The 15722-nt window shown below is 43.4% G+C and overlaps 1 protein-coding gene across 1 annotated transcript; it reads left to right on the top strand.

The window, feature by feature from the left end:
* The first annotated feature begins 3725 nt into the window (after positions 1-3725).
* Positions 3726-15693, top strand: LOC122015411 (selenoprotein H-like). The gene is made up of 4 exons (XM_042572285.1): positions 3726-4106; positions 13665-13761; positions 15116-15175; positions 15391-15693. Exons 1-4 carry the CDS (start codon positions 3823-3825, stop codon positions 15469-15471), a joined length of 522 nt encoding a protein of 173 aa, XP_042428219.1. The 5' UTR covers positions 3726-3822; the 3' UTR covers positions 15472-15693.
* The last annotated feature ends 29 nt before the right edge of the window (positions 15694-15722 follow it).

Here is a 15722-nt window from a genome sequence, read left to right as displayed (position 1 = left end):
CGTGTTGAAGAAGACCTCTATCTTCATCATCCAATATGTGATGTCCCATAAGCCTCCGTCTTCAAACTTTGGCGGTTCTATTAAGCCGGTCATCTTGTGCTTCCTTGGCGGTTAGTCCAACGGAGAGCGGCCTCGCTCTGATACCACTTGTTGGGGATCTCGCGGACGCCTAGAAGGGGGGTTGAATGGACGGCGCCCCCAATTACTTGCTTCCTACGATGTTAGAGCAGCGGAATACAAACGAACACAAATAGAAAGCTAAACACCAAATACAAGAATGGAAATACAAACCGCTAACACGTTCATTTACGTGGTTCGGAGATAACTTGCTCCTACTCCACGGCGTGTCCGTAAGGTGGACGATCCCTCAATCCGTCGGTGGATTAGTCCCCGGCAAACTCCGGCTAGCTCAACCTCCTTGTGAGTGGAGAAACCTCACCACAACACTCACCAAAAATACTTGGACACAAGGGAACCTTTGAGCACTTAGTGACTACTAATTAGGCTTTAACCAAGTCTAATTTCGTCACCTTGGCCGGTCATCCCAAGCTTCTTCTTATAGAGCTTGGAAGAAATCAGCAAGCTGATTTGCCCGTTACCAGTCGACTGGTGCCAGCCCAACGACTCTCTACCAATCGACGCTAAAGTGCACCAGTTGACTGCTACAGTGCATCAGTCGACTGCTGCAGTAACTGATACAGTGCCGTCAACTGCTACAGTCTCCCCCCCCCCCACGAGATTTTTTCCCAAGTACAATCTCTCATGCACTCGTACCCTCACGACTCACTTGACTCTTCTTTGTAGCTTTGACCTCTTGCCTTCAAGCTTACTTCCTTTGGCTCTCGTCCCTCGGATGCATCCAAGCCCGCGGCTCGCCCCCAATGTCATCCTTCGCGTATGCCTCGAAGTCGCTTTCATCGACCCTTGTCCTTGCTGTCTTGTCCACGGTCCCTCGGATGCTCCATCCTTCACCGGACCCGAAGCCGTCAACCTGAGTCACATGTGTATCCTGCAGTCCTGCACAACTCAAGTACACATATCAAATAACAAGGGTGAACCTAACTTAAACCCTTTGCTCAAACACCAAAACACATGGTCCCATGGACCATTGGAATTGCTCTAACATGTGGAACCGCAGATCGGCGGTAAACTGATCCCTAAAGAAACAAATGCAGCCGGGCGGCAGAGAATTTGGTCGATTGGAAGGAGACGGTAGAAAGACTTGATAATTGGAAGGAAATTCATAGGCGACAGTTAAACTCTTAGCATCTCCCACGTCAAACCGGGACTCTGTAGAGGTGTACCAAAGGCTAGGGATGCCAGTGGGAGGTTGTGAGGAACTCGCCATCGCAAAAATAGAGGAGGGTGAAGAGATGCGAAGGGAAGAAAGCCTACTGGTAGAATTATCGCCGGAACACTAAGAGATGTCGAAAAACTTGGAAGACGAGGAAGTACAGAGGTCGGAAGACGAGAAAGCAAGAGGCAATGGGAAGGAAGCTTACTGGAAAGAGCTCATCGGAGGAGCAGTAAGGGAGGAATGTCGCCGGAACATGGAGGAGTTAGCGCCGAAGAGCTCGAAGATGAAGATGCGAAGGAAGAAGCAACGACGCGCACGAGATTATAAGCCTCGGGGCCGGCCGACCGAAATCGTCCGATCTAGGTCGTAGAAACCTAGGCCATGAACTGACCGTTGAATTTGAACCACCAAACGCTACATCACCAGCGGATATTCGCCTGTTACATCAGGCGTGCGGCGGTAGTAGGCAGGACACGTGGTGCATCACCACAGGCCAACATTTAATGAGGGAAATTAAAAGGCATGGGGGCGCGCTCAGCCTTAATGTGAAAAGATTTGCATGATTTCCCAGAAATATGGGTGACGTAAGCCTAGCTCGCGCTCGCCCAAGACAGCCCAAGAAAAGATTTCACAAGTATAAACCCTTATTGTGCCGATCGGATTGAGGTCAAGCTCGAACAACAAGTAGTGCCGAAGGTCGAACGGTAGGGAACGGTCACAGCCCGATCATAAACCAAGTAGTGCCGAAGGTCGATCGGGTGGAGAACTGATCAGACAATTGTCCAGTCAGTCGGACTTGCAGTCTCCTTCGACTAGACTTGAGGGGGAGACATGTGATACGGTGATGATGAGGGGCCCCATCCCGCGACCACGGTGGAGGTCAAAGTCAAGGCGGTTAACACATAGATAGCATCAACCGGTCGTGCAAAGCATGTCTCGACCGAGGGAGAAGGCCCCGATCCGCCGCCGCCTTCAACACGGGAGGAGTCAAACGACCAACACTCAATGGATTATTGGATGTCAAACGGAGGAGACGAGGTGCAGAAGCCGGGCCGAGCGGCTACCCCACTCGGCCAGACAACAGAGCTTGACATTAACAGAGTTCAACTTCGACCGAGTGGCTACCCCGCTCGGTCTGGCAGCAAGTTTCGGCAGTGGTAAAATGAAACTTCGATCGAGCGGACATGAACAGGAGTGCAAGGTTCTGGTCAACCGGACGGGACACCAAAGCGGCAAAATTCCGACCGAGCGGCCCACCCGCTCGGCTTAGCAGTACACATCCTTCGATATCCATCGACATCATTTTGGGAGTTGGTGCCGTCGACACCGGACATGGACAGCCAGAAGATCGTATGACGGAAGCTTTCACTGCCACTTCAGAGATATGCTCGGCCCGTTAAGGTACTGTGTCAGAGACACTTTACTGATAAATCTTTTCAAGGAAACTTTGGGAAGCATGCTCATCTTGGGGAGCGTGCACGTGCGCTACAGGAACTTTATAAAAGGGGAGTCTAAGCATCGGCGGAGGTATGTAATATTCACTATTTACGCTATAGTTTTCTTTTTCCTCCGTCTTATTCTTCATTGTCGGTGACTGAGTTGAGCGTCAGAGGGCCAACATCAGATATCTCTTTCCTAGCTCAGCATTAACGTAATTTGTGTTACAGGTCTGAGCGGAGTTTACATATGGTTAGTAGGAGCGCCATATCCCTATTATTCTATTTCATCGACTTTCGGCCATGATCAACAACAATAAAAAGATTTTTTTAAAACACCTCTTAATTATCAAAAGAACATTTTATATATTAAAATTCTTAAAATAATATATATATTTTTAAAAATACTTATTTTATATTGTTATGAAAATGAAAAGCAGAATAATTTTAATAAAATATTTGTTGTATAATTTAAAATTATTTTAATTTGATTAAAAATAGAATAAGATATTAATTCAAATTTCAACATGATAGAATAATAAATAATTGTGTTATGATTTATGAATTTAGCCGCTAATTAAAGAACGTGAATATTGGATTATTGTCTCCTCGGATGAGTCTAGTAGTTAGCGCATGAAGTATTGTTATTATGCGGGGTTCGAATCTCGATAAAATCGAGGAAAATATCTCCCTTATGTACTAATAACTATTCCAAAGGATAGTAATCGTCCGTGATTTATCTCCTCTGTGTTAATCCTGGGATGAATTGACGGGGACACTGAGAGCGAACGTATTCATTTTTTACCACCGTAAACATTAGATTATAAATAAATAAATAAATATTATAATAAAAATATCCTTTTAAGTTTTACTCGATGGAATTAAAAATGTCTATCGCAGTTATTGTGTCTCCGACGATAGCCGATAAACAAAAACTTACTTTAACCGGGAGTTTCCGGATCCAATTATAAAATGGCGGGAAAATGATCGTGAGTCTTGGCTTATTCCACACGCTTCTAGTCGCCCTGTGCCTAGGGAGTTGAAGCGAACTGTACGAAAGAGAAAGGTGAAGAGAGAGACAGAGAGACCATGGCGCCGAAGAGGAAGACGAGACCAACGGCTCCGACGCCGGTTCTATCGCCGCGGAAGACGAGGAGCGTCACCGCCGGGAAGAGGGCGGATCCTCCGCCGGCCAAGAAGGCGGATCCTTTGTCCAACGGTGAGCCGAAGAGGGCGAGAGGCGGCAGGAGAAAGGCCGACGACGCGACGGCCAAGGAGAAGAGGTCCGATGCTGAAGAGGCGCCCGTTTCTCCGGCGGAAAAGGATGATTCTGCCGCCGTTGTGCCGTCCAAGACTGTAATCATCGAGGCGTGGTGAGTGATCCTACTTACTATTGCAAAAAAGATGATTTCTGGTAAGGAAAATCGAGCATTCGATTTTTTTTTTGCTTGCGTATACGAAATCCAGTTACGGAGATTTGTACGCGCTTAGGAAAAACGAATAAAAGGTTTGTATTTGTGTTTTTTTTTTTACTTTGAATGATGTCAAACCTAAAAAATTTGAGGGAAAGTCTTGTATCCTCTATGATGTAGAACGGCTGAGTTAGAGCCATGGTTGGCAAGGTGCCTTGTTAGAGCCTTTTTAGATAGTAGGGCCTTTTATCAGGATTTTGTTTGAGGCAAAAGGCCCTCAGAGGTTCTTGTTATTGAAATCCTCAAACAAGACCTTTGTTTTTGTAAACTTATGGACTTAGGATAATATCTCAAAATTCATGTTTGAAATAATGTTAGTTCCGATCATTTTTTAGGGTCAAATGCCCAATAGAGGTTGATCTTGTCCGAAAACTGAGAAAACGGTTAGCTGGGGAGGTGACTCTTGGTTGACCGGAGAAGACTCCATGCTACCCTGCAAAACCAAGAGCGTTAGTGCCGGGTCGGGGAGAGGTTTTAGCGTTGGTTATCCGATGTTCAAGTCAGTCCACGCAAAAGAAGAAGAACAGTAAATATGTTGTAGCAAAAGCGTGTTAAGCAATGAAGCATTGCATACCTTCACTTGCAAATGGAGACACCCTTTTATAGTGTCACTGTATCGCTTGTGCATGCATCTCAAAGTGGATGTATGCTTTTCAAAGTGTCTTAAAAAAATACAAGTTAAAAAGTGTCCCCAACACACTTTCTTAAATGGACATGCAAATCTCTAATGTGACGAGTTAGAAGTTTCTAAAATATGATTTGTATGTTAAACATGGTTTGTTGCCGGTAACACAAACTTCCAAAAGAGTACGAGGAGATATGTAGGTGGACTCCATTATTGGCCGACCGGATCCCGTTCGGACAAGGTGTCCCCGTTTGGTCGTGTCGTTTGGAGCTATTGGCTTGCCCCCTTCTCTACTTCCCGACTGTCAATAGTTACCCTTATCCGATCAACCGTATCGCTCGATCAGCGAGGAATGGAAGCTCATTGCTTTTCGCTTACCTCTTAACTTTAGTTGCGTTCGGCATCCTCGCCCGATCGATTGATCAGGGTCTTTGATTATTTTTGACTTTAATCTCTATGTTGTAGATGGGTCATCCACCCCGCAGGGCGGTGGGGTGGGTATACTCTTGATATCATCGCGTGAAGACCGAGTGTAGTTGTATGTTCGGTTGGACTATCGAACTATAAATAATAAGGCAGAATATGAAGCGTTGATCGTCGGCTTGCAAGCAGCTAGGTATGTTAGAGCCACACGGGTCATCATACACTCCGATTCTCAACTGGCAACCCAGCAACTCTTAGGTACTTAGGAAATAAATAATGTCAGGCTAAAATTATACGCTGAGGCGAGGAGTTAAAGACGGGATTCCAAAAGGTGACCGTGCAAAAAATCCCCCGGGCAGATAATCAATATGCGAACAAGTTGACCAAGTTAACTAGTTCATTGGGCCCGAAGTCTCAAGCGATCGAGGAGGTGATGTTCGTAGCTCACATTGGTGGAAGAGGAGTCTCAAGCGATTGGAGGACATCGTCTATGAATTTCCTCTAATCAGGCAGCGTTCCTGTTGATCGGGAGCAGGCTTGAGTGATTAAAAAGAGAGCCGGGTGGTTCACCTTAATTGGAGACCACCTATACAAAAGTGCATTGGATCGGAAGACATTCAATACATTATGCAAGAAGTACATAGAGGCTCTTGTGGCAGCCATCTGGGCGACCACTGTATAGCTTGGAAAATTTTATTAGTTGACTATTTTTGGCCTACCTTATAAGCAGATGTCGTCCGGAGGGTAGCAACTTGCTCATCATCGGCCTATCGAGGAACTAAAGGCATCCATCGTTCTTGTCCGTTCGACTAGCGAAGCTTGGACATCGTCGAATCTTTTCCTATGGTGATCGGTTAAAGGAGGTTCGGTTTCGTAGCGGTGGACTACTTCTCTAAATGGGTGGAAATCGAGCCGTTTGCTTAGATTCCTTAGCGGATGCTTATTAAATTTTTATGACAAAATATTGTGTACCGGATTGACATCCCTCATAAGCTCGTCTTTGACAATGGGAGAAAATTTTATGGATGAAGGTTGAGAGAATGGTGTGCCGACTATAGTGTTATACAGGACTTCACTTCGGTAGCGTGCCCCTAGAGCAACGGTCAGGCGGAGGTAACTAACAAAGAAATTCTCTGAAAGCTCAAAGCTCGGCTTGACCACGTGGAAGGAAGCTGGGTGGATGAACCACCGAGCGTGTTGTGGTCCTATCGCTCCACGCCTCGCTAAGCCACCGACATAACCTCGTTCCACGTGGCATACGGGGGAAGCAGTGGTGCCAGTCGAGATAGGTGTGGAATTCGATCGGATTCACCTTTTCGATGAAGGAAATGCCGAGCGACGTCTTATGGAGTTAGATTTGATAGACGAAATCAGGGATAAAGCAGTCGTTTGACTGATGCCGTACCGGTAGAGGATGAAACAGAACTAAAATAGAAGGGTGATTCCCAGATCATTTCAGGTTGGTGATTTAGTCTTGAAAAGAGTTAAGTCGGTCCGTGATGTCAGCAAACTGGAAGCCACATGGGGAGGGCCATATAGGGTGATATAGAAGCTCGGCTCGGGGGTCATATTATTTGTCGGATAAGAATGGAAGGAATCTAGATCGACAGGAGAACGTGAACCATCTACAGCCCTATCAGGCCGGATAGTAAGCGTGCATTAGAATCCATGTAAATTGTAAGACTATTTGTTCTATGAATGTAGGGAAGTTTAAACGAAAATTCGTTAAGTGTCAATGACTCACGTGTCGTTCGGTCGTGTTATAAGCGAACGAAGCCCTAACGCTAAGTGTCAAAGACTCACGTGTCGTTCTGCCATGTTATAAGCGAGCGAAGTCCTCGCACTAAATGTTAAAGACTCACGTGCCGCTCGGTCGTGTTATAAGCGAGCGAAGCCCTCGCGCTAAGTGTTAAAGGCTCATGTGTCGTTCGACCGTGTTATAAGTGAGCGAAGTCCTTGCGCTAAGTGTCAATGATTCATGTGCTGCTCAGTCGTGTTATAAGCGAGTGAAACCCTCGTTTTAAGTGTCAAAGACTTACGTGCTGCTCGGTCGTGTTATAAGCGAGCGGAGACCTTGTGCTAAGTGCCCAAGAGTTGGCCGTGTTATAAGCACGCTTAACTTTCGTCCTACATATTACACGAATAAATCGAAAAAGCTAAGTCTCCTACGCTAAGAATAAGCTAAAAGATCGCAAAACTCTAGAACAAAGAACTTATAAGCACCGAACGGGTGTGCATGGATTCATATTTAGAAGATTTTTTACAGGTTGCCTTTAGCGGGTACAAAAAGCTGCTACCAAATTTATAGAAAGAACTATGCAAGTTAGTCAATCGCGTTGTCTGGAGTGAATCTATGATCTTCTTCCCTTTTATAATTTTGTTCGAAATTTCAAGGGAGGTAGCTGCTATCATTCAGCTATTGGAGGGTTCCATCAATGCTGTAGTCAAATAGTCGGAGAGTCCGATCAGTAAACATCTGGTTGAAATCTAGGGAGCGAAGGTACTTCACCCTGAAAGATTTCAGTCGATCGGGCTCCTCCTCCTTGAACTTGTTGAATTCAGCTTTAGACACCTCCAACTCGGCTCTCAGTGCGACCAACTCAGCGTCTTTCTCACAAAATATTTGTTTGTTCTCCTTAAGATGGAGCTCGATCGCCATCTGCTCGGTTCGGCTGACCTACTTGGCCGCTAAAGCTGATTTTGCCGCTTCAAGCTTCTTTGCTAAGAGCCAAGCCTCCTTATTTTTGATATCCAGGTCTTCAATGGCTCGGATCTTTCCAGCGTTGGTAAAATTAATCTTTAACTGAAAGTAATGTGCCTGCTTGGTTAGCCAGTCGAGTTAGGGAGCCTGATTGTGGTTCTTATTTTTTTTTTCCACCATGAAGGCCCACTCGGACCCAACAACTGCTTAGAGATAGTGTCTTCAGTTGGATCACCTCCGCAGTTAACTGCTCAACTCGAGTCCGTGAGGTGTCCGTTTACTCGACCGGGGTTTGTAACTGCTGGTTCTCGTGCTTCAGGAAGGCCAGCCTTTGACACATAGCCAAACTTTCCACCCAGAACTGCAATCGAAAGAATCCAACTGAGAAAAGTTAATAAGAGATTCCCGCTAAACTTATCCCAGTTGATTTCTGACTAAAATTGTCAGCGAGCTCCTTGGGGGGAATGGTCGCCGCTTTAGCCCTAGCGTTTGCCTAGTCTGCGCTAGGGGACCTTGAATTTTAATTGGTGCTCTGGGGAGTGCGGCTCGACATCGTCTGGATGGCGCCACTCGTCGGTTGGCAAGTGGATGATGACCTTGATATGTCTACGGCTGCTCAGATCTGAAGGCTCTGATGTGACCTTGCCCTAAGACTTGGACATGGGGGAGGAACAAATAATGGAAGTGGGGGCTTCTGTGCTGATCGGCGGGGGCGACAAATAGGAGATCGACGACGCGAATATCGTCCCGATCAGCGACCTGGACAAAGAGGGAGCCTGATCTAAAGGAGTCGGTAGGACAACCTCCCCCTTAGGAATTGCAGAGGAAGAAGTCTCGCCTGGCTCGCCGAGGTGGCCAACTCTGGCGGAACCACGAGCTGCGCCATAGAGGGGCACTCGAGCTGCCTGTCAGTGTTGGTTGCTGCATCGCTGGCCTCCACCCGGCTTCCTCCTCTTCGCTGGTCGGCTCTTCAGAATACTCGACCGGCAACAGACTGCGTCACTGCGACTTTCCAGTTCGGCCACTCCTTAGGCGTTGATCTCTGCATCGGCAAGCTTACTCTTCCCGCTCAACAACGCTCTCTTCATGATTTGAGCTGCAAAAAAGAAAGATAAAATAAGTTAGATTCAAAGATGACAAGAAGAAAAATGACGTGCCTAGAGCGGTAGGCAGCTGTGCTCGGATAGAGCTTGACCCGAACACATACAAGATTTCCTCCAATAGCAATTTGTGTATGTGATTCTTTTGATCGGTTAGACTCGCGGCTCCTTGGAGGTAAGTCGACTCGCCTCGGTATCGCCCGAGCTGAGGAGGTTTTGACATTTCTATCTGCCAGTCGGGGAGACGGACGAAGAAGTAGTGCTTTTTCCAATGCTTATTTGAGGTGGACATTTTATCAAAATAAACAGCGCTTACTCGGTCTTGAAAAAGGAAGGTGTCCGACTCAGAAAGCTTGGGGTAGTAGAAGTAGTGGAAAAGCGGGGCAAAAGGAGAATGCCGTACACACGGAACAGTATCACCACCTTGCATAATAACCTAAGGGTGCGTTTGGTTCGGGGTAATTCATGATAACTTTGGTTATCCATTTCAGGTTATATTATGTAACCTTGTTTGGTTTAGGTAATGATTAATTCCCAAGTTACCCTACATGACCGCCATGTCACGAAACGTTAGCAAATAGGTAATGTATCCTGGAATCAGATTACCCCCAAATTCTAAGGTTTTTGTTGATTCCCAGAATAAGTGGCCAAAAGGTCGCTGAACGCGATTAGGGAGGAGGGCAAGCAGCTGCCAATCATGGAACACGATCAGGTAGTAGGGGCAGAGGCGACATTGACATCTCTCGTGAATGGAAGCGACTGGCAGGCGGCTGCTACTCGCAAGACGTCGGTGACAGCGCTGCAAGCACTCGCGAGGAACGAGCAGGGGCAAAGGCGACGTCGGTGTCTCGCGTGGATGGAGGCGACTGCTGCTCGTGAGACGTCGACGACAACGTTATAGGCGCTTGCGAGGAACTCCAGTGCTGATGTCGCATGGCTAGGGAAGAAGAGAGATGGGGCGCCAACGTCTCGCATGGACGGACACGATGCCTTCGGTTGGCAACACTCGGTCGTCGTCTGCTCCGGCGATAGCAGGTGCTCGCGAAGAACTTGCATCGGCGTATCACGTGGCTTGGGAAGGAGAAGGATGGGGAGCCAATGTCTTGTGTGGATGGAGGCGACGCAGGCATCTCGCGTGGATGGAGGCGACGCCGATGTCTTGCTTGCATTGGGTCGCTAAAGCTTCGACGGCAGCACTTGCTCGCTCGGAGAAGGAAGAGAGAGGCACAGAAGCTTTTAATTTTGTAAATTTAGATTAAATTTTCAATCAACTCTCAGTTTAAATAAGATAGTCAAATAAATTTTTCTAGTGTTACTTATTTATCCTATTAAAATATAAAAAAAATCTTAAAAATTTAGAAAAAATCAAATAAATTTTATATATTCATATAAATTTATTTCTTTAGTAATTATGAATTATATTATTATTATTATTTAAATAAAATATTCAATTAGGTTATACACTAAAACCTCTAAATAAACAAGTTTTTATTACATTGCATTATCGAAGTTTGAACCAAACAACATTAGGCTATGATTTATTCTCCATAACCTAGTTATATGATTATCAGGTAATCACATAACTAAGGTTATGCCTGATAACCTTGAACTAAACGCACCCTAAACGAATTAGGTACCAACTAGTGCAAGGAATGTGGAAGTACTGACAAACTTCAGAGAAGAAGGGATGTATGGGGAAGCGCAGATCGGTGCAAAATTCATCTTTGGAGAAAGGGAGATAGTCGTCTGGAGGCGTATAAGGGCGAGCATAAGCAGAAGGAATAGCGATTTGATAATTGTCGGGAAAATGATAGGTTAATTTCATTTGGTTGACCTCATCACGTTAAAATCGAATTCGGTGGAGATATACCACAGTCTAGGGACAACCGGGGGTGGGGAAGGACAGCGTGCCATGGAACAAAGGTCGGAAATCGAAGATCACAAGGGGGAAAGGAGGAGCTTATTGGGAAAGGATCGTCGACGACGAGCAAAAGTAGAAAGCGAGAAGACAAAGGTGGCACAGTGTTATAGCCGTGCGACGACTTTAAACCCAATAGCGCTAGACTGGGAAGAGAGTAACATCTTGAAGAACAGTATAAATATTGATTGTGATAGCCGAGCGGTGACTCTAAACCCTAGTGCGCCCAGACAACGAGTAAACAAGTGCGTTTACGAAGAACATCAAGTGTCCAGTTAGTTGGATTTACAGTCTTCTTCGATTAGACTTGAAGGGAAGGCTTGCGATACGGTGATGAAAAAAGGCGTCACCAAAGAAGGGTTAAAGGGGGAAAGACCTGCTAACATGAAGGTCAAAGTAAAAAATGGTCAAAGGCCCTGGTCGGCCGATTGGGCATCACGATTGAGAGCCCTTGGTCGGCCCCGCGAGGATGCCGAACGACCATCCTCCGGTAGCAGGCAATTGGAGTTAGCTCCGAATGGCACGACCGAACGGGACTGCCCGTCCGAGCGGGGGTCGGCCAATAGTGGAGCCCATTTACATATCTCTTCGTATTCTTTTGGAAATTTGTGCTGCAGACAATAGAGCATGTCCAACATGCAAATCGTACTTTAGAAGTTTCTAGCCCATCACATCAAGGATTTGTATGCCCAAGGAAGTGTGTTAGAGACACTTTTTGAATTGTCTTTTCTTAAGATACCTTGGAAAATGCGCATCCACTTTGAGATGCGTGCACAAGCGATACAATGACACTCTACTCCATCTGCAAGCGAATGTATGCGATGCTTCACTGTTGAACACACTTTTGCTACAGCATACTTTTTGTTCTTCATTTGTGTGGATTACTGATTTGAGCATCGGAGGGTCAACGTCGGGGACCCCGCCTTGGCTTGACACTAACACTCTTGGTTTTGCAAAATAGCATGGAGTCTTTTACAGTCAATCCCATAGTCACCTCCCCAACTAACCGTCTTCTCAGCTTTCGGATAGGATTAGACGTTCTTGTGTTGGTTTCCTTGTAAGGCTCGAAAGAAGTAGAGGTTTCCTCCTGCTCATTTCCTTGTATAGATAGAAAGAGGGAGGAAAACATTAAATATTAAAAGTTTATTTGTCAAAAATATAAAACATATGACACAAGCCTAAAATAAATAATTTTATTTATCCTTTTAAATTAATATAACCTTCTAATAAATTTATTTAAACTTATATTAAAATGAATATAATTTTATTTAAACAATGTTAAATTAAGTTGTTTATTATATTGATCTTTTTTTAGTTCAAAATATGACCAGATCAGTCATGATTAGTTCACTTAAATTGTTGCCCCTAGTTATCTATGCAAGCCATTAGGTTAAAATGCAAAAAAATATATGATTGTGATATGAGTTATCACATTTTATGATTCTAGGTGTTGGATAGTAAAGGTGTCAAATGGGCTGGTCCACTCTTTTGCCTCTTGTCATGATTTAGGTTGGGACCCCAGCTGTCCTATGTTGGCCCTAATATGATTTGGATCGAGATTAGTTTTCTTGTATTGACTCTGGCATGACATCATTGTACTCAGTTGTGCTAGCTTGGGCATGATCTAGTTAAATCTGGTGATGTCAGCTCTGACTATGACCAGGCATGTATAAATCTGGTGGTGGGGTCCCACACAACCCATTGACTTCCCAATAGTTGGAACAAGTATGCATAGGCAGTAGGAAAAGCTGAGGGCATTGCAATGAATATTTGGAGTTATTAGGCATAAAATAGGAAAAAAATAGTAAGATATATATGGAAATATGTGTAATCCTAATTGATGATAAAACAAGACAATATATTAGATGATCTGTTTGAATGATGGAATCTAACAGTTTCAAGTTTAGAACCTTCAACAAAGGTAGTTTAAATTTCTTCATTTCTTTGAATTTCATTTTGCTCTAAGCTTGTTTTAGGTTCTTTATGTATGTTTTCCTTTTTTATGTGTTGTCTTTTGTTTTTTACTTGATTCATGTATGCTTTTGTTTTCATTTATTGGCTTATTTTTAACATGGAAGATAATTTGTGCTATGACACAATTCAAAAACTGCATACCACCAACTCACCCCATATTGCATATGAGGTAAAATCAACGTTTTACAAGTTGCCAAATGCAGTGACATGATTTTTAGTCTAAATCGGTTTAATGAAGTTAACATGGTTCTTTTTCTTTTTTACACTGCATACAAAAGTGCATGTGTATGTTGACTACTATGCAGTCCCTTTTAAAATTCGCTTAGCCTATGGCATTTTCAGTTTGTGCGGGGTTTGTTAAAAATATGCAAAGATGTATCACACTGATTGACCACCTAGCAACGTGCATCTTTATAAGCAATTTGTTATAGTATACAAAACAACCTTTTATGTTTATGCTTTCTTTTAATATTGTAATTGTTCCCTCCAAAGATGTAAGCTGATGCACAAAAAATATGCATGTATTCATAAGAAATTTTATAGGCTAAAGTTGCAAGGAATTGAGATAGTTGTCTTATTCATATTGGCTTATTTTCTTGGTTAGTCATTGCATATGAATAGAACTTGGCTATGATAAGATCCATTCAAGAGACACTTCTTACATTAATGGGATGATTTCAACTACATTATAGATTTCTCTGATAACTAATTTTTCCAGCAAGCAATGCACTTCTTTCAAGAGAAGGGCCATACAAGTGAAGGAAGGACTGGAAAATGCTGTGCATGGAATCAATGTTTCGATCAACCCCGACAAAGTATGTTACTCTGCTTCTGAGCATTGCACATCTAATGGTTGGTGTTGAAAGCAATGTCATTGTGTCCACCTGCCGTACATCCCTTTAAAGTTTAAAGGCCTATGTGCTTTCTGAACTATCTGGAATTATGAGAGTATGAATACTACCATGCTTCTCCCTCAAGGTAGCAGATGTGCTACTCAACACTCTTTCCCACGTGCCTGTAGATGTTAATCCACATGAAATCTATTCAATCAAAAATAGTGCTCATTTAGGAGAGGACTGAGTGTAACCTTAAAGGACCAGGACATTCAAATCATTTGTTATTCAATCATCAGTTTTTATTGTCTACATGCTTTCTAATGTGAATTAATTAAATAATGCTTAAAGTTATAGTCCTATGATATTTAAAATGGTTTATGCCCCCACAATACTATCATTTATTTTTAATTCTTTATGTTTGAGTTTCCATCACTATATATATTTGTGATACAAGGAAAATGGGCTAAGACCTGTCAATGTTATATTGCTAGAGTCAGAATCTCACTTGAACTGAAGCATCTCTCTGCATTGGCCAATTTGAGTGACAATACTCATCAAATGCACTCTTAGTTCCTAATAGTCACTGTTATCCCCCCCTGCCATGTTGATTGCTGTTCAATTGGTATGCATTTGATTGTATTGCATCTGGAGGATCTGCTTGTTCTATCACTTGGGCGTGGAACTTATTACATTATTTCACTTTTTAGAAAATGTTGTTAGATGTTCACATCTCCTATGTGCCAATATTTTCAAAGTTTCATTTGTTAAATATTCTTTCTCCTGTTTCTTTAGCAGAGTAGCACATCATTTTTAGTTTGAAACCGTCTAACTGAATAAATTTCTTCAGAACTGTTTCGAGTCTTGCATTTGAACATTCAGATAGTTCCTCGATGAGTATGACCGCATGCACTCCTTTTAATGATCATGGGATCATGGAGTGTATTCCGTATTTGCTTATGTTTAGCCTTGCTAATTTCCATGTTGGCCAAAATCATTTGTTCAAATCATTCATATGTAATGTGTGCTAACTGTACAATGGAGGGATAAGAACTGCAGCCAATTCCAAATAGTTGACACTAATATGACTTGACAATGATGATTACATGTCGTCCTTTATTCTCTTTAATTTGCAACACAGTGAATATGCCAAACATAAGCCTTCCTGATTCATATTTCAATATGTGTTTGCATATCGATATGTAACTTTCCATGGTTGACAACTACATTGCTCAAATGATAAATCATGTAACTGATCAGCCCCCTTCATAATTCTGTTCCATATTTGCTCTTTATTCTACTTTATCTAATTGGTATCTTGATCCAATATTCGCAGCCACGACGAGGATGCTTTGAGATACGAGAGGAAGGCGGTCAAATGTTTTTGTCTTTACTGGTGATTCTTCTACAACATTGCTGCATATATGTTGTCCATAACAACTTGTAGTTCAATCTCACACTGATCTCTTGTTCACTTTCGTTTATTTTTAATTGATTCAATTTATGAATCATCTGTCACTACTAGCACACAACTTGAGCATATTTCATCAGTTTTAATGAAGTCAACATCTTATCTGGCAATATATTTCATCCTGCTATGTTTCTTCGCAGAACATGCCGCGGCCCTTTACTCCCATGAAGGAGCTTGACATGGACCAAGTGATCAAGGATATCGTCAAGAAGATCACCTGAATGAGAATGACTACATGATCTGTGCACTCTATTTTGGTGTGGCTGCAAGTTGTAATACGAATCTGAGTAAAAGATTCAGTAGAAATCTGTGTAGATTGGCTGGAGATCTGGTAGTTGGCTTTTGCAGGTAACTGAATTGTGCTTCTAGTGAATCATCTGATGACTGCAAGTTGTAATATGAAGCCGAGTAAGTGCATTCTAATCCAAACTTGTTTTGCCGAATTGTTTTTGTTTTCAAGTGTGGCTATATC

Source organism: Zingiber officinale, chromosome 8B (genome assembly GCF_018446385.1).
Source record: "Zingiber officinale cultivar Zhangliang chromosome 8B, Zo_v1.1, whole genome shotgun sequence".
Lineage (NCBI taxonomy): Eukaryota > Viridiplantae > Streptophyta > Magnoliopsida > Zingiberales > Zingiberaceae > Zingiber > Zingiber officinale.
This window is presented reverse-complemented; position numbering and strand designations above follow the sequence as displayed.